This window comes from Pinus tabuliformis, chromosome 9, assembly GCF_031772625.1.
Source record: "Pinus tabuliformis cultivar Carrire ecotype Pingquan chromosome 9, CPIR1, whole genome shotgun sequence".
NCBI classification, from domain to species: domain Eukaryota; kingdom Viridiplantae; phylum Streptophyta; class Pinopsida; order Pinales; family Pinaceae; genus Pinus; species Pinus tabuliformis.
In genome coordinates, this window is record NC_142307.1 from 1,711,692,479 (window position 1) to 1,711,711,932 (window position 19,454).

Consider the following 19,454-nt stretch of genomic DNA (forward strand, 5'->3'; position numbering starts at 1 on the left):
TATTCATCTCACTCCAAGAGGTCAAGTATAGCTAATTGCAGGAGGGTCGAGTAAAATATTGGATTCTGGAGTTAGTTCTTTGTCCCAAGCATTAAATCATCAGGCCCAAGACCTATCTACATGAGGGTTGAAAAATTACCACCAGACAAGGGACGAGTCACAAGTGAGACTAGGAGGCCGAATACATTGTGGATTGATAATCTTGCTCCAGATATCAGCATCTTATTGGCAGCTTGGTCCTGCTGTAGTGGACCTATTATCTCAAGGGAATCGAACTGCTCACAGTCAACTAAGGAGGAGCTGAATAATCAGAGTTGGAGCATTATTTCTTTGAGGAACCGAATAGGTTTTTGCTAGCAGAACTCTGGTGCCAATCCCAAACAAGAGAAGGGATCGAATTTCAGAATTGAGGGTCATTGGTTGCTTATGTTCAGATTTGTAGTCCCTCTTGGATCGCTTTCATATGCCTGTAGCAGCCTATTCATCAGAGGCTGATATATTTATTTATGTAATTCCAGATCTGGTGTATTCCGCCATAAACCTGTAGCAGCCCTTCCCTTCAAGGCCGAGTTGTTATTTGTCATCCAAGTTGGCTTAGTCACTTAAAAAAATGAAGGCTGGTAGCACGTAATATGTTTCAGAGGTCGAGTAGTTATAAAGGCATCAATTTCAGAGGTTAAAGGCTGATTCGAATCTCCTCTTTCCCGAGACAAGAGAGACCAATTTATGTATCCTTATTCAATCCCAGATTTGAAGAGCAGAGCTTGTTTCTATCACATTCCAGGCAGAGTCTAAGCTAGAGGAAGTGCTGTAGCAGATTGTCATTAAGGAGGCTGATGGTCCACTGTCATAGTCCTGTAGCGGTGGATGATTGATCCTGTGTATGTAAGAAATATTAAACCTTCTCATCAGCCGGAGGAATTTCCAGATGCTACCCTATAATGGCCTTGTAAATTCTGCTCTTTGTTCTCTAATAGAAATCAGAACTTTGCCTCACAATTGTCCTCATGTTTGCTTACTAATTTTTTGTAAAATTTAATATGAGGTACCTGTAGATTCATGATTGTTAATAGCACCAGTCATATCAGCGATTTATGAGAATGTGGCGATGTTGTGGTGCTGGTATGAAGTCTGGTTATTTATACACATAAATATGACTTGTACCCCTGCTCATGTGTGCTCAAACGTTAAATTAATCTACACCTACAGTAGCAATATCACTAGCTGATATGACAAATCCTCACGCTGAAGTTCACACTAAAAACTCAGAAATCTGATGGAAATTTAAGGAATTTGGGAATGGAATATTACAATCTTTTCCATCATGTGCCTTAAATGAAGCTCACCATCACCTTTGACTTAGAAATCCCAATAAGAGTGCATGACGAGGTGGGTGAGGTAAAGTCTACTCACATAGAGGAGGATGAGAAACTTCTAATGAGAAGTACAATCATCTTGGGATGGTGTCAAAGTCCTTCATTCAATTGTCCTACCACATGGGAATTCACTTATTTTCTTATGGTCACTCTCTCCATCACCATGATTTGGAATTCCATCCTATGTTCTCTGAAGGAACTTCATGTTCTCAAATTTGAAAATTACCAAAACTAGCATTATGAAGAGTGAATTGCAGACTTCAGAAGAGAGATAGATGGCTATAATGAACATTGAGGTTGGGCAAATTAGGAAACCATCACCCAAATGATATTGCTTCTCATTGACTATTTTGGAGATAATATTACTCTACCATGTTATTCGCCAAAGGCAATCAACGGTTGGACTCTTTCTACCTGCATTAGAGCACTAGAGAGGAAGGAGTCCCAAGGGAGTGTTGAGTAGAGAAGGGAAAGACCTTCCCTTGTGTTGAGTGGAGGGTTTCATGGCTGATTGATAGCTAGATGAGGTGCATGGAGTCTTTGTAATGAAGAGATTGGCCAAGTCATGAGAGAAATGGATTGGGTGTGAAAAATTCTAAACTGAAATTCTACTACTGCAGCAACTGATTTATTTCACCTACTTATTATTCACAATAAGTTATTTACGAAATCCCTTCAATATATATTAAAATAAATTCTACTGCAGTTATCACACAATTACCTAGAGAAAAAATACATGCACAAGAACCAATCACATCAACACAATTATTTTTGGACAATTGTCCTTGGAAAAACCCAATGTGGGAAAATGGTTGCAGCAGATGAGGGCTTTATTAATCTTTAGTAGCAATTGCTTTTACAAGGAATGATTTTATAGAGAAACTGAAAGAAAACACCTGAGACTTTCCTTTTGAGACCTTTTGACACTTTGGAGACCCTACTCCCACTTCTGCGTCACCCCTGCGTCACGTTGCGTGGCCCAACGTGGCTCTCAGTGGCTCTGCATCTGCTTGCGTAGGCTTTGCGTCTCTCCTTTGGACTACGTCTCTCTCTGCATTGTCTCCCACTGTCCTTGCGTCACCTCCTCCTCTGTCACTGCCTGCTGCTGATGCCCTCCTCTTCCTCCATCTTGCAACACTCCTTCTGAAATTGATCTCCTCTACTTGAGAATCGATTTTCCTTGAGATACTGAGTATCTGCCAGTGTGTCTCCAAATGATCCTCAAGTCTTCTCTTATACTTTTCCTGTTGACGAATCAACGGTCGAAATTAAGTCCCTAATCAACGGCTAAGATTAAAACAAACTTGATCCTCGTCTCTTAGAAGCTTCTCACCCTTATCTTTATTAATACCCATTAATATATTTATTTTCCTAAGTTTAGACTTACGAACTCATTAAAAATATTAATTATTTTAATAACTCCTTATTCGGGTGGAATGTTTCAAAACGATTTTTGGGTCTTGGAGATCTCATGTGCGTTAGCCTCTCCTCCAAATTTCAAGGCTAGAGCACATTCGATGCTACCAAAAATCAACACTCCCTCTTAGCGAGGAATGTGCTCTAGCAATGTTTCACTATAGAAACATCATACTGATCTTCCGCATCAGTACCTGTGCTGATGCTTGGCTTGCTGCCTCACATCCCTTGCACTGCTGCTTCCTGTACTGCTGCCCATGACACTGCCATTGCCACTGCCGCACTTGTACTACAACTCCCTCTCAACATGCCGCATCATGCTGCCCATAGCACTGCCATTGCTAACTGTTGCACTGCAGCTCCTAACACTTATCCATTTCTGCTACTGAAGTGGATTATTTACCATCCCCATCTTCTCTCTGAAATAAACAAACTTTGTTCTTCCTAGAGCCTTGGTGAGGATGTCTGCCACTTGTTCTCCTGTAGGAGTGTATCTCAACTGTATTGCTCCTCGTTAGACACGGTCTTTGACAAAGTGACACCTGATATCAATGTGCTTCGATCGATCATGAAATATTGGATTCTCAGAGAGCTTGATGCTCTGATTATCACACATGATCCTGGCCGCTTCCTTCCTTCTCCTCTATAGATTCACAAGCAATTTCCTAAGCCATATGGCTTCGCATGAAGTTGTGCTAGCTACCATATATTCTGCTTTAGCTGAGCTCAGAGCCACGAATTTTTGTTTCCTACTGCACCAAGAGGTCATTCCTGATCCAATGTTGAAACAATGCCCAATTGTACTTTTCCGATCTACTAACTTCCAGCACAATCTGCATCAGTGAACCCACTCAGCCTGATGTCATTGCCTTTGGTGTACAATAGTCCATGCTCAACTGTTCCTTGTATATACATAGAACATGTCGGGCTGCTGCCTAGTGCGCCCTCTTAGGTTCCACCATGAACTGATTAAGGGTGTTGACAGCGTAACAAATGTCTGGCCTGGTATTGACCAGATACATCAGGGACCCTATAAGTTGTCTGTACAAGGTGGGATCAACGTCTTTATCTTCTGATGCATCAATCTTCTTCCAGTTGGTGATCATTGGAGTAGCCATAGGTCTACAGTCCTGCATCCTGAATCTCTTCAAGATTTCTGTAGCATATCTCCCTTGTCCAAGGAAGATCTCACCCTTTTGCTGCCAAACTTCCAACCCCAGGAAATAATGCATCTGTCCCAAATCCTTCATGTTGAATTCTGTGGCTAGGTTCTTCTTGCAGTCTTTGATGAGCCTAGATGATCCTGTCAGGAAGAGATCATCCACATATAACACTAGGATTAGAGGCTCATTCTCTACAACCAGATAGTAGAGATTAGGGTTTGCGTCACTCTTGACGAACCCCATCTTCTGCAAGTAGCCATCAATTCGACCGTACCATGCCCTAGGTGCTTGTTTAAGCCCATACAAGGCTTTCTTTAATCTGCATACATGATATTTCTTCTCATGTGTCTCAAAACCTTTTGGCTGTTCAATGTATACTTCCTCTTCTATTACCCCGTTCAAGAATGTCGTCTTGACATCCATCTGATGAATCTCCCACCCCATCTGTGCTGCAAGAGATATCATGGTTCTAATAGAAGTATACCTAGCTACTGGGGCAAAGGTTTCTTCGTAGTCTATCCCTTCCTTCTGAGCATACCCCTTAGCCACAAACCTGGCTTTGTATTTCTCCACACTGCCGTCTGCAGCATATTTGACCTTGTAGATCCATCTTGAACCTACCACTGATCTGTCCTGAGGCCTACGTACCACTTCCCAGACATCATTGACCATTATAGAGCTGTATTCCTCCACCATAGCATCCACCCATACTTGATGCTGAATGACCTCCTGAAAACTAGAAGGTTCCCAACTGAGCTACTAGGCCTGGTATCTGTCTGGCTGTCTTCTATCCCTTTTACTGGTCTTGGGTGCACCAATGAAGTCTTCTGCATCCCGTAGAATTTGTCGGAGTTCTCAGTTCGTTCTTCCACTGGTAGTAGGCACATCTATCCGCTCTTCCTCTTCTTGAGATTCCTCTTATTCTGAAGCTTTGTCTTGAGGATATTTTCTAGTACTATTTTGCGCTGGTTGAAGTGGTTTGACCAACGGCTCATCTTTCGACTGCTCCTCGAAAGGCATTTCTCGAGATTTCCTAAAAGCTCTATCCTCCATGAAATTTACATCCCACCAAACTAATACCTTCCTACTCCCTGGTAGATAGACTCTATATGCCTTAGCATTCTCGTTATATCCCACAAGATATCCTTTCTCAGTAGTTTGTTCTAATTTCTTTCTATTTTCTTTGGGTATACGACAATACACAAGACTCCCAAATATCCTAAAATGATTGACTTTAGGTGTCTTCTCGATGAAGACCTTCTCCGGAGTGATTTTGCCTTATGACCTGTGAGGAGTCCTGTTCTGGACATAAACTGCCGTGCTGCATGCTTCTGCCCACAGGAATTTAGGCATATCTTGATCATACAACATTGCCCTAGCTGCTTCCACAATAGTCCTGTTTTTCCTTTCTGCTACTCCATTCTGCTCCGGATTGTAGGGAGTTGTCCACTCTCTTCTGATGCCTTCCTTAGTGCAAAAATCGGTGAAGTCCTTGTCAACATACTCTCCACCATTGTCTGAGCGCAACACTTTTATCTTCTTTCTCGTCAGATTCTCCACTAGAGCCTTGAACTCTTTGAATCGACCGAAAACCTCATCCTTGGTTTTCAGAAAGTAGATCCAAGTCTTCCTGGAATGGTCATCGATGAAGGTGACAAAGTATTCGACACCACTAAGAGCTTTTGTGGACATCGGTCCGCAGATGTCTGAGTGTATCAATCCTAGCACACTCTTAGCCCTATTGTTACTTCTGGAAAACGCTGCTTTGGCATACTTGCCCAGAGCGCACCCTCTGCATACATCATCTCGTTCAGTACTTAGTTCTGGAACTCTTGATACTATTTTCTTGAGAATTCTCAGAGCCCCCTGGTGTAAGTGTCCCATCCTCTTGTGCCATAGTTCATTCAAATCTTTGTCTCCATTACAGCCTATCAATGCCATTGGTGATTCTAGCTGCAACCTGTATAACCTGTTACTTCTGATGATAATCTGGGCCTTCTTTTTCCAACTCGGGTGTTTGACATATACTTTCTCCTTAGTGAAGAAAACGTCATAGCCCTTGTTCTGAAGTTGAGATACAGAAAGTAAGTTCATCCCCAATCCTGGCACATGCAGCACATTGGTTGCTCGAAGCCGCTCTCCTGCTTTGGTTTGAAAAACTATAGTACCTCTTCCTACTGGAGTACACTTTCCCTTATTTCCCATGGTGATTTGAAAATTCATTCTTTCTTCCTGATAATATGAAAAACATTCTCGGATTCCTGTCATATGCTAGGAAGCTCCACTGTCTATATACCAAACCTTCGAGGAGGTAGAGCTTGCTAAGCAAGCGACTTCTTCTTCGAATCTAGAAGCTAACATAGAATAATCATAATTTATGTCCCTTGTGCATTCTTCTGGAAATCTACGCGAGTCCCCTTGGGTGGATGCCTTTGCATCATGCTCTTGACCCATAATCGATTTTCCTCTCCTGTCGCTGGATCTCTGCTTTGATACCATGTGAAAATTTCCAAACTGAAATTCTATTACTGCAGCAACTAATTTATTTCACCTACTTATTATACACAATAAGTTATTTACAAAATCCCTTCAGTAAATATTAAAATAAATTCTACTGCAGTTATCACACAATTACCCAGAGAAAAAATACATGCACAAGAACCAATCACATCAACACAATTATTTTTGGACAATTGTCCTTGGAAAAACCCAATGTGGGAAAATGGGTGCAGCAGATGAGGGCTTTATTAATCTTTAGTAGCAATTGCTTTTACAAGGAATGATTTTATAGAGAAACTGAAAGAAAACACTTGAGACTTTCCTTTTGAGACCTTCTGACACTTTGGAGACCCTGCTCCCACTTCTGCGTCACCCCTGCGTCACTTTGCGTGGCCTAATGTGGCTTTGAGTGGCTCTGCATCTGCCTGTGTAGGCTCTGCGTCTCTCCTTTGGACTACGTCACTCTCTGCATTGTCTCCCACTGTCCCTGCATCACCTCCTCTTCTGTCACTGCCTGCCGCTGATGCCCTCCTCTTCCTCCATCCTGCAACACTCCTTCTGAAATCGATCTCCTCTACTTGAGAATCGATTTTCCTTGAGATACTGAGTATTTGCCAGTGTGTCTCCAAATGATCCTCAAGTCTTCTCTTATACTTTTCCTGTTGACGAATCAACGGTCGAGATTAAGTCCCTAATCAACGGCTAAGATTAAAACAAACTTGATCCTCGTCGCTTTGAAGCTTCTCACCCTTATCTTTATTAATACCCATTAATATATTTATTTTCCTAAGTTTAGACTTACGAACTCATTAAAAATATTAATTATTTTAATAACTCCTTATCTGGGTGGAATTTCTCAAAACAATTTTTGGGTCTTGGAGATCTCATGTGCGTTAGCCTCTCCTCCAAATTTCAAGGCTAGAGCACATTCGATGCTAACAAAAATCAACACTCCCTCTTAGCGAGGAATGTGCTCTAGCAATGTTTCACTATAAAAACATCATACTGATCTTCTGCATCGGTGCCTGTGTTGATGCTTGGTCAGCTGCTTCACATCCCCTGCACTGCTGCTTTCTGTACTGCTGCCCATGACACTGCCACTGCCACTGCCGCACTTGTACTACAACTCCCTCTCAACATGCCACATCATGCTGCCCATAGCACTGCCACTACTAACTGTTGCACTGCAACTCCTAACACTTATCCATTTCTGCTATTGAAGTGGATTCTTTACCATCCCCATCTTCTCCCTGAAATAAACAAACTTTGTTCTTCCTAGAACCTTGGTGAGGATGTCTGCCACTTGTTCTCCAGTAGGAGTGTATCTCAACTGTATTTCCCCTTGTTGGACATGGTCTTTGACAAGGTGACACTTGATATCAATGTGCTTCGACCGATCATGAAATACTGGATTCTCAGAGAGCTTGATGCTCTGATTATCACACATGATCCTGGTCGCTTCCTTCCTTCTCCTGTATAGATTCACAAGCAATTTCCTAAGCCATATGGCTTCGCACAAAGCTGTGCTAGCTACCATATATTCTGCTTCAGCTAAGCTCAGAGCCTCGGATTTTTGTTTCCTATTGCACCAAGAGGTCATTCTTGATCCAATGTTGAAACAATGCCCAATTGTACTTTTCCGATCTACTAACTTATAGCGCAATCTGCATCAGTGAACCCACTCAGCCTGATGTCATTGCCTCTGGTGTACAATAGTCCATGCTCTACTGTTCCTTGTATATACCTAGAACATGTTTGGCTGCTGCCCAGTGTGCACTCTTAGGTTCCACCATGAACTGACTGAGGGTCTTGACAGTGTAACAAATGTCTGGCCTGGTATTGACCAGATACATCAGGGACCCTATAAGTTGTCTATACAAGGTGGGATCAACGTCTTTATCTTCTGATGCATCAATCTTCTTCCAGTTGGTGATCATTGGAGTAGCCATAGGTCTACAGTCCTGCATCCTGAATCTCTTCAAGATTTCTGTAGCATATCTCCCTTGTCCAAGGAAGATCTCACCCTTTTGCTGCCAAACTTCCAACCCCAGGAAATAATGCATCTGTCCCAAATCCTTCATGTTGAATTCTGTGGCTAGGTTCTTCTTGCAGTCTTTGATGAGCCTGGATGATCCTGTCAGGAAGAGATCATCCACATATAACACTAGGATTAGAGGCTCATTCTCTACAACCAGATAGTAGAGATTAGGGTTTGCGTCACTCTTGACGAACCCCATCTTCTGCAAGTAGCCATCAATTCGACCGTACCATGCCCTAGGTGCTTGTTTAAGCCCATACAAGGCTTTCTTTAATCTGCATACATGATATTTCTTCTCATGTGTCTCAAAACCTTTTGGCTATTCAATGTATACTTCCTCTTCTATTACCCCGTTCAAGAATGTCGTCTTGACATCCATCTGATGAATCTCCCACCCCATCTGTGCTGCAAGAGATATCATTGTTCTAATGGAAGTATACCTAGCTACTGGGGCAAAGGTTTCTTCGTAGTCTATCCCTTCCTTCTGAGCATACCCCTTAGCCACAAACCTGGCTTTGTATTTCTCCACATTGCTGTTTGCAACATATTTGACCTTGTAGATCCATCTCGAACTTACCACTAATCTGTTCTGAGGCCTAGTTACCACTTCCCAGACATCATTGACCATTATAGAGCCGTATTCCTCCACCATAGCATCCACCCATACTTGATGCTGAACGACCTCCTGAAAACTAGAAGGTTCCCCAACCTGAGCTACTAGGCGTCATATCTGTCTGGCTGTCTTCTCCCCCTTTTACTGGTCCTGGGTGCACCAATGAAGTCTTCTGCATCTCGTAGAATTTGTCGGAGTTCTCGGTTCGTTCTTCCACTGGTAGTAGGCACATCTATCAACTCTTCCTCTTCCTGAGATTCCTCCTATTCTAAAGCTTTGTCTTCAGGGGAATTTCTAGTACTATTTTGTGCTGGTTGAAGTGGTTTGACCAACGTCTCATCTTTCGACTGCTCCTCGGAAGGCATTTTTGGGGATTTCCTGAAAGCTCTATCGTCCATGAAATTTACATCCCGCCAAACTAATACCTTCCTACTTCCTGGAAGATAGATTCTATATGCCTTAGCATTCTCGCTATATCCCACAAGATATCCTTTCTCAGCAGTTTGTTCTAATTTCATTCTCTTCTCTTCGGGTATACGACAATACACAAGACTACCAAATATCCTGAAATGACTGACTTCAGGGGTCTTCTTAGTGAAGACCTTCTCTGGAGTGATTTTGCCTTATGCCCTGTGAGGAGTCCTGTTCCGGACATAAACTACCATGCTGCATGCTTCTGCCCACAGGAATTTAGGCATAACCTGATCATACAGCATTGCCCTAGCTACTTCCAAAATAGTCTTGTTTTTCCTTTCTGCTACTCCATTTTTCTCCGGATTGTAGGGAGTTGTCCACTTTCTTTTGATGGCTTCCTTAGCGCAAAAATCGGTTAAGTCCTTGTCAACATACTCTCCACCATTGTCTGAGCGCAACACTTTTATCTTCTTTCCCGTCAGATTCTCCACTAGAGCCTTGAACTCTTTGAATTGATCGAAAACCTCATCCTTGATTTTCAGAAAGTAGATCCAAGTCTTCTTGGAATGGTCATCGATGAAGGTGACGAAGTATTTGGCACCACTAAGAGATTTTGTGGACATCGGTCTGCAGATGTCTGAGTGTATCAATCCTAGCACACTCTTAGCCCTATTGTTACTTCTGGAAAACGCTGCTTTGGCATACTTGCCCAGAGCGCACCCTCTGCATACATCATCTCGTTCAGTACTTAGTTCTAGAACTCCTGATACTGTTTTCCTAAGAATTCTCAGAGCCCCATGGTGTAAGTGTCCCATCCTCCTGTGCCATAGTTCATTCAAATCTTTGTCTCCATTACTGCCTATCAATGCCATTGGTGATTCTAGCTGCAACTTGTACAACTTGTTACTTCTGATTCCAATCTGGGCCTTCTTTTTCCAACTCGGGTGTTTGACATATACTTTCTCCTTAGTGAAGAAAACGTCATAGCCCTTGTTCTGAAGTTGAGATACGGAAAGTAAGTTCATCCCCAATCCTGGCACATGCAGCGCATTGGTTGCTTGAAGCCGCTCTCTTGCTTCGGTTTGAAAAAGTATAATACCTCTTCCTACTGGAGTACACTTTGCCTTATTTCCCATGGTGATTTGAAAATTCGTTCTTTCTTCCTGATAATCTGAAAAACATTCTCGGATTCCTGTCATTTGCTAGGAAGCTCCATTGTCTATATACCAAACCTTCGAGGAGGCAGAGCTTGCTAAGCAAGCAACTTCTTCTTCAAATCTAGAAGCTAACATAGAATAATCATAATTTATGCCCCTTGTGCATTCTTCTGGAAATCTATGCGAGTCCCCTTGAGTGGATGCCTTTGCATCATGCTCTTGACCCATAATCGATTTTCCTCTCCTGTTGCTGGATCTCTGCTCTGATACCATGTGAAAATTTCTAAACTGAAATTCTACTACTGCAGCAACTGATTTATTTCACCTACTTATTATTCACAATAAGTTATTTACGAAATCCCTTCAGTAAATATTAAAATAAATTCTACTGCAGTTATCACACAATTACCCAGAGAAAAAATACATGCACAAGAACCAATCACATTAGCATAGTTATTTTTGGACAATTGTCTCTAGAAAAACCCAATGTGGGAAAATCGGTGCAGCAGATGAGGGATTTCTTAATCTTCAACAGCAATTGCTTTTACAAGGAATGATTTTAGAGAGTAACTGAAAGAAAACACCTGTGACTTTCCTTTTGAGACCTTCTGACACTTTGGAGACCCTGCTCCCACTTCTGCGTCACCCCTGCGTCACTCTGCGTGGCCCAGCGTGGCTCTGAGTGGCACTGCATCTGCCTGCGTAGGCTCTGCGTCTCTCCTCTGGATTGCGTCTCTCTCTGCGCTGTCTCCCACTATCCCTGCATCAGCTCCTCCTCTGCCACTGCTTGCTACTGATGCCCTCCTCTTCCTCCACCTTGTAGCTCTCCCTCTGAAATTGATCTCCTCTATTTGAGAATCGATTTTCCTTGAGACACTGAGTATCTGCTGGTGTGTCTCCAAATGATCCTCAATTCTTCTCTTATACTTTTCCCGTTGACGAATCAACATTCGAGATTAAGTTCCTAATCAACGACTAAGATTAAAACAGACTTGATCCTCGTCTCTTAGAAGCTTCTCACCCTTATCTTTATTAATACCCATTAATATTTTTATTTTCCTAAGTTTAGACTTAGGAACTCATTAAAAATATTAATTATTTTAATAACTCCTTATCTGGGTGGAATTTCTCAAAATGCTTTCTGGGTCTTGGAGATCTCATGTGCCTTAGCCTCTCCTCCGAATTTCAAGGCTAGAGCACATCCGATGCTACAAAAAATCAACATTGGGTTGAGTGAGTTTTAAGATTGTAGCTGGTTCTTCACATTGGTGACCTCATATCTCAATCTAGGGGTGGCATCTGCATTGGATACCTCTGTTTGGGTGGTGAATCGCTCATACACAACTACTTTCTTGGGCTATCTTTTGTTAAAAGATAAATGTTCAATCTTTGTTCTCTTTTTTGGAATTTAAATCTTTATACACTGCTATGAAGATGAATTTGTGCATGATGTATATGTGAATTCATTTAATAATGAAATGGCCATGTGTTTTTCATGATTTCAATTTGTTGGGTTTACATTGGAGACCAAATTTGGGTTTAAATGGTGAATTGTGTTGTTAATGGTCCATAATTTTAATTGGGTTCAAGTGGTGTAATTGTTTGCTGGGAAAGCATTGGTGGGGATGCCATATTATAATCAATGATCTGTGAAGGGAGGCAATGACATTGTAGGACATCTTGTACCAACTACTTTGGGAGCAAAAGTTTATGAGTCGATTGAAGGGGTAAGTCTCATCACACAGGGGAAGGATATACCAATGCATGCTTTCACATGGATCTCTCCAAACTTATTACAAAAGTCCACTCTTTCACTATGCTCGAGAAGATTAATCTTGCTGTGACAAAGATGGGCTTAGTGGACCAATTGATCTCTTTGTTGATAATTTTGGTATTGAGATTGCTTCAATAGAAAAAGCTTCTCTCCCTCTTAATCTACTTTCTCCAGCATTATGGTCAACCCATGATGCAGACAGTTTGTTGTTTTGAGGGTGGGCTATCTAGATTCTAGACTGTGGGTATTGGTATATGTTCTTTGTAAATGAAAAAAAACTGCAATTTTGGTTTCAATATCACTACTCTCAGGTGAGATTCACAATGGCTCCATCATCAACCTGAGTAGCGAATGGTTAGGAGTTCACAAGGCTGGCCTAGCGACAATTAGTCATCTTGTCTTGTGGAGGCCCCATCATCATCATCTCCTTATGGTGATTGTAGTTGTATAAATCTTGAAGGGACAACCTCCATTTTGGTTGGGAGTGGAGATGGATGCCTTTCTTGGAGGAAGTGAATCTCTCTTCTTGGAAAGCACTTTGACAGTCCTCAAGTAGTGTTCGCTTGAAAGATAGGACATCATCAAGTAAGGTAAAAGGAAGAAATTCTTCTGTATAGATTTATCTCTTTTGAGCCCCTGCACAAGGGGTGCAAGATCATGGAGGAAGTGCTTGATGCATCCACGGCTTCTCTCTCTCTCTCTCTCTTTCTATAGATATCTATATATCTATATATATATCCCCAAGGGAAACCTTACTGGTTTTCCCCCTCTTCTTTGGAATATCTAGATGGAGGGCAACTTAACTGCTAGCTACAATAGTGGTTGGTGACCTTGAGGGACTCTATTGGATTTGAACCTATGAGTATGGCCTCCCATTGGCAACATGCCTCGGGTGGAGCTTTCAATTGATTGAGTTAACCCTCAAGGGTTTAGAAGTATGTATATGTAAATGTGTGTATGTATTTTGTTTTTCAAGGAAAATCTCACAAGGAAATCCAAGGGATGCTTCCCCACATTTGTAGATGGCATCCCTAGTAAACCCATTGGCATAGATTAGTGCACCTCAACCAGGGGGGATTTGAGCCATGTAACTGCTGGTATAGAACTAGTCAGATTTCTCCTAGCACCATTGGTGACAACCAGTTGAGCTAACCCCTTGGGCTATATATATATATATATATAAATATATATATAAATATTAACTGTTTTCAATAGTCTGAGCCTATTTAAATCTCCTAGATTGATGAAACTATCCATGACAATCACAACCATTTGAAATAATTTAAAATACATTCCACAGCCTTTGACAACTATAAATTTGACCTAGATCATGTTGTAGGTTAAGATGTTAGGGGTTATGGTTTTGTAAAGTTGTACATCAAGTTGTAAATAGGGTCTAGTCCTGAAACCAATGCAATTTTCTATTATGTGGTGACTCATGTGGATACAGTGAGGCAAAATGAAAAACTAAACTCCATTTTTCCAGGTCTGATAAGAGTGTTAGTTATGCATGGATTGAGAAAGAATTATTATTAAGGTTGGAGATAGAACTTATATACGTTTCTTGTTCCTAAAATGTTTCACCTGTGTTTTTATTGATTCAAATTGAAAATAACTTTATAAAGCTATAAAAAATCAATTGAGAAATCAGAATCATAGTGATCCATTTTTGTAGAATCTGGTTTTGGTGATTTCACTAGGTTTTCTGGCTGTTCAATTTAAGTCCTTTTTTCTCATTCCAGACTTAATTTTCTGGTTGAACACTATTTTTTCCTGATAAAGGATGAAAATTGTAAGTCAGCACCTGTTTATAAATAAAGCAAATTATCTTACTTTCATCTACTCTGGATGGACAAATTTAGGAGTGACAGGCTAGAATCCTTCCAAACCATCCATGGACTAATTGGTTTTATCTTTCGTTTTATTGGATTCTCCATGCTGTTTAGGTTGACCTTGAACTGACGTAGCATGTTAAACTCCCATTGCTTGTTATGCTAAGCTGACATTGATGTTTCTGTAATAGGTGATTCATGGTACATTATTACCCCATTTTTCTTTAACATAACAAGCCATAGAAAGCACCTTTAGCCTTTAGGTGGTAGTTTAGACAGATTAAGCAGAGGTTCAGCCATTTTTTTATTTCTTATTCCCCCATGTTATCTTCTTTTCTGACTAATGAATTCCACTGTTTCCTTTGGAGATTTTATTTACAGCTCATTTCCCGAACTCTTTGATTTCTAGTATTTGACCTTGTTTTTTGTTATTTAATAAAGCCTGATGCAGTGAGGCCTGATGCAGTGAGGAAGTTCCTCTGCTTTCTAATCTGTTAATAGGTGCGTTTGTTGCTTGACATTTCCTCCGTGTCATTTTAAGTTTTAAGTGCAATCATGCTTCTCATACTATGCAGGCACAGTCATAGAGCAAGGTGAAAGTCCACAATACTACTTTGAGAAGTATCCAGAGGACAATCCTGCTTTCGGCTTTCTCACATGGCGTTGGGTCTTGGGGCTCTGCTTAGATCATGTTTACACAGCCCCTTATTTTCTTGGTCTATGCATCTTGTTGGCAGCATCATTGATGGCTTGTACTACTACAACACAACTTCCAATGGTTAAAGTTGCTCGCAGGTGTGCTCTCTTTTTGAGCTGTATCATCATGCACCAGCCTCTCTGTTCTGGAAGATGATATTTGAATGTAAATTACAACGTTGTTTGGTTCTTATACCTTGTCTAAAAAGTGCATTTACTTTGCTGTTCCTACCTTCTTGTTGTGATATATAAGGCTGTGAAGCCTGGACCTCAGCCTAGTACAGGTTTTAAGTTGGTATGGGAAAAATTTTGGGATGCCCTCTTCCTTTGCCACACCTTTATCATAATATCTTTTGATGACTACTAGGTTCTTCAATTGGATTTGGTTATCTTTTTAAATTTGTATACATTGACCTCATCTATTCTCGTGTTCAGAAATTCACATAGACTCGGTTTTCAGTTCTATGTTTACTTTTAATCTTGAACTGAGAATCAAAGTATATTTGTCTTGTCACTTGAAAAAAATTCTATTCAAATCTGGTCTTCTCTAACAGTGACAGATCATTTCGTGTAGATGGTCATTCATGAAGTCTCGATCAGCCATCCTAAAGCTTGATGTGGCAGATTCACTTCCCAGAGCTCGCATTCAGGATCTTGGTGTTCTCCTGATGGGTGCAGGATATGAGGTAAATTTTTAAAATAGTCATACCATTGGGGGAAATGAGGCCATCTCATGTATCCTTCATTTGATCTGTGACTAGATTTCTTAATAATGCTGTGGATTATTTAGTCTTGTTCAGTTTCTTAACATTCATGGCTCACAGGTATTTTTGAGTAATTCAGCTCTGTATGGATTCAAAGGGCTTGCTGGTAGGCTTGCGCCTATTGGTGTCCATGGAGCTCTTTTGCTCATAATGGCAGGAGCGACCTTTAGTTCCGTGGGGGCATATCGGGCTTCAGTTACAGTTCCTCAAGGCTTGAACTTTAGGATGGGAGATGTGCTTAATCCAAATGGGATTTTATCAAGGCCAATATCTGCTTTTGCGACTGAAGTCCACGTTAACAAATTTTACATTGATTACTATGAAAATGGAGAGGTATTTATCTTTCTCAATTGAGAAGCACACAGAGCTTGTGTTATTTCAACCCCTTTCCCCTCTTAAAAACCCTGTACACAAAAAAATGTTAGAAAAAAGGAAAAGGAAAGGCATGCTAGCTGCCACTATTACCACACTATTCCTCTTCCTTTTAGGTAACTTGACTTTATTGCTGTTGAGAATCTAAAATATATTGGGTAATTTAAATTTTTTTGAAACAACGATGTTGAAGCAGCTCTCTCTTTACGACATGGTTTGCAGGTATCCAATGGATTAAGATACAACTCTCCTTTGTTTGTATAGGTATCCCAATTTCACTCAGAACTTTCTCTACGGAATATGGATGGCAAGGAAGTTTTGAGGAAGACAATCAGTGTGAACCACCCTTTACGATTTGGAGGGGTAACTATATATCAAACTGATTGGGGTATTTCAGCTCTTCAAGTACACAAAGATGGTGCAGGGCCATTCAATCTTGCAATGGCTACATTACAGAATGGGGATAAAAAGCTTTTTGGAACATTCTTGCCACTAGAAGATGACAGTAGTTCTACCAAACCTAAAGGAATGTGAGTTGACACTGCAAACCTCTTCCTGGCTTGTAATTTTCAAATTCACTCTTTACGTGTAAAAAAACCTTTTAGAGTAATTAGCTACCAGTTTCTAACAACATGTTTAAGCTGGTCAGTTTTCTATTAATATTTTTGGGCACTGCAGATCAATTTTGGCTCGTGATCTGCAATCAGTGGTGCTGTATGATCAAGAAGGAAAGTTTGTAGGAGTTCGGCGGCCTGGGTCAAATCGTCCAATAACTGTTGATGGTGTGAACATAGTTGTGGATGATGCAATTGGTAGCACTGGCTTAGAATTGAAGGTTAGGCTTTTTCTTCTCCATGTTTGTTATCTTTCACAACTTCCTGAGATACTTTTATTGTATAAGCCCACAAAGAAATGATGTTGAAGTCATGGACAACTCTGTTTTGGATTGTACTAAGATTGAGCATTCATGTTTCAAATTCAAACATGGAATTTTATCAGAAGAGAAGGGGTTGAATTATAGATTACCACTGCCTCTTCTGTTGCAGGCATTTTAATTGGTTCAGAAATATATTAACAGGAAAATGTCTGACAGACTTTCATACGCTTTGGAGTTCATACATCTCATGGAGTCTGGCATTATTGAGATTTGCACCATGATCTAGTATATAATTTCTTAGTCTTCTATATAGTGAGTAAAGTATTAGGGAAGGTCTTTGACTGCTTACTATCTAGTATCATTCTTATAAAACTAGTGCATATAATTTCCTTGCTAATTTTCATGTTAAAATCACCGCAAATTTTGGATGTCTAGAAGAATCTGTTTTGATATTTTCGGTCTTCTACTTGGCTAACTCTTTTGCTTGCTTGTTTAGATGGATCCAGGGGTTCCTGTGGTATACGCAGGATTTGGTGCACTCATGTTGACAACTATTGTTAGTTATTTTTCTCATTCACAGGTAAACCTTGATACAGCAATTCTCTAATTTAGGGATGTTCAAATCAATTTGTAAGTTTTAGCTATGTATCACTGGTAGGCTAACGCTCAGAAAATGATGCCTGGCCTGTTGATCTACAAACAAAATGATGCTTATTGGATGTGTAGGTCTGGGCCTTGCAAGAGGGAACCACGGTTGTTGTTGGAGGAAAGAGTAATAGGGAAAAGCTAGGTTTTCCAGTTGAGTTGAATCGGATACTTGATTCAATTCCAGAAATAGTAAGCAATGAACTTGTAGAAACTAATGAGGCCGTGAGCTTAGACGATGATGAGGTATCGTCGTTAAGTGAAAACAAATTTGAGATAAATAAGATTAAAGTTCTGTCACGAAATTAATTTTACATTCTTTTTACAGAGGTACATTCGTAGCAGGATGAGGAGCTTGTTTGTAAATAAGTGTTAAGAAACCGATTGTTGGTTCATATGGAGATGTCTTGAAAAGCCAGTCTCAACTTTCTACAAATTTGTGAGCTAATATCACAGTAATATGTATATTCGCTGTTAATTCCCAATCTGTTGCGTCAACTTTAAATCGGACTGCACTATTGCAGATGAACAACAAATGAATTTGCATCAAGATGAGAATTTTTAGCAAATAATTTTAGCAAGAGAAGCAAAAAACTAAATAATAAGGGTATAAATCAGTGCATTGTATGGTAATGTCAAAATATTAGTGTTGAATTTCTTTGAGCCACATTTGAAAGAACTATATCTCCAAGTAAATTAGATTTAAATTTTATATATCCAAGTATTAGATTTAGAAGTCCCAGACAATAAATTATAATCACAATCACAAAATGTGTAAAGTAGGTAATTCATTGCATCAAGGAAAGCATGAAAAACACATGTATTAGTTAAGCTTAGCTCGATTTAGCACATAAATGAAAGTATTGATGTAACAGGGAGTGGATGTGGTATCTAGAGGCATTTATGACACGAAAAAATTCACTGTGACACAGGAAGGGGATGTAAAAGGGCGTTCATACTCCATGAAGTGTGAATTATACACTCATCAGACAATTTAGAAGGAATGCCTTAGGGCACATGGCAAGACTGGATCCAAAATGGATCACTATACAATTTTTCATGTGTTTACGTACTTTCGAAGGTGGAAAATTAGAGCCATGGCCTTCCTAAGCCTATCTCAGGTTTGGAACTTGATTTGGTGATTTGGGGTCTTGAAATTCTCGAAGCTTGTTTTGGTCTTTAAACAACAATTTTTGGGATCAAAAGTTTGCAAACAAATTTCTCATCACTTCAACTTCATTTTACTTATCAAGAGTTTCCAATAGTCTAAAGAGCACCTGAATTAAACTTTATATGTGAGAGTTATTCCTTCGACAAGTTGATATATGTTTTTATGACTACAGGACCATGTGGATACCACATCACCACTCATTACTTACGTATGTGGGGTTAGTCATTTGATGGAATTTCAAGAAGATTTAAGGTCCGAAACCCTAACCTTAGGGTTGGGTCATGCAAAAAATGCATAAGCCTAACCTTGGATGGTTATCAGGGCATGTCAAAGAATGAGTTGCAAGGAAAGGAAGGGTTTATGTTTCCATTGTAATGATTCATTGTTCCATTGTTGAGTACTATAAATGAGTGGGATATCGAAGTATAACAAACCAAGAAACTATAGCAACTAGTTGCATGCCACAATGGCTATTATATTCCATAATGAGACAATCTTTCTTTGAATGCTTCATTTTAATCCGAGAAGAAAAGAGCAAGATGCAATGCTCATTTTCTTGTTAGGCTTTCCCACATTGGGTTCCCAAGGACACATCTTGTGTTCCATGTGTTGAGGTTGGATTTCATTTTACCATTGCTGCTTTTTCT

General features: G+C 40.3%; 1 protein-coding gene across 1 annotated transcript in view; it reads left to right on the top strand.

Moving 5' to 3' along the window:
• Positions 1–18,031, top strand: part of LOC149155545 (cytochrome c biogenesis protein CCS1, chloroplastic-like) — a 30,796-nt gene extending 12,765 nt beyond the window's left edge. Inside the window, exons 2-9 of the mRNA XM_089444449.1 lie at positions 14,858–15,077; positions 15,553–15,664; positions 15,803–16,075; positions 16,379–16,644; positions 16,793–16,949; positions 17,488–17,571; positions 17,718–17,882; positions 17,965–18,031. Of these exons, the coding sequence (XP_089300575.1) occupies positions 14,858–15,077; positions 15,553–15,664; positions 15,803–16,075; positions 16,379–16,644; positions 16,793–16,949; positions 17,488–17,571; positions 17,718–17,882; positions 17,965–18,012 (1,325 nt within the window). The 3' untranslated portion in view covers positions 18,013–18,031. The remainder of the gene's footprint in view (positions 1–14,857; positions 15,078–15,552; positions 15,665–15,802; positions 16,076–16,378; positions 16,645–16,792; positions 16,950–17,487; positions 17,572–17,717; positions 17,883–17,964) is intronic.
• Positions 18,032–19,454: the final 1,423 nt, after the last annotated feature.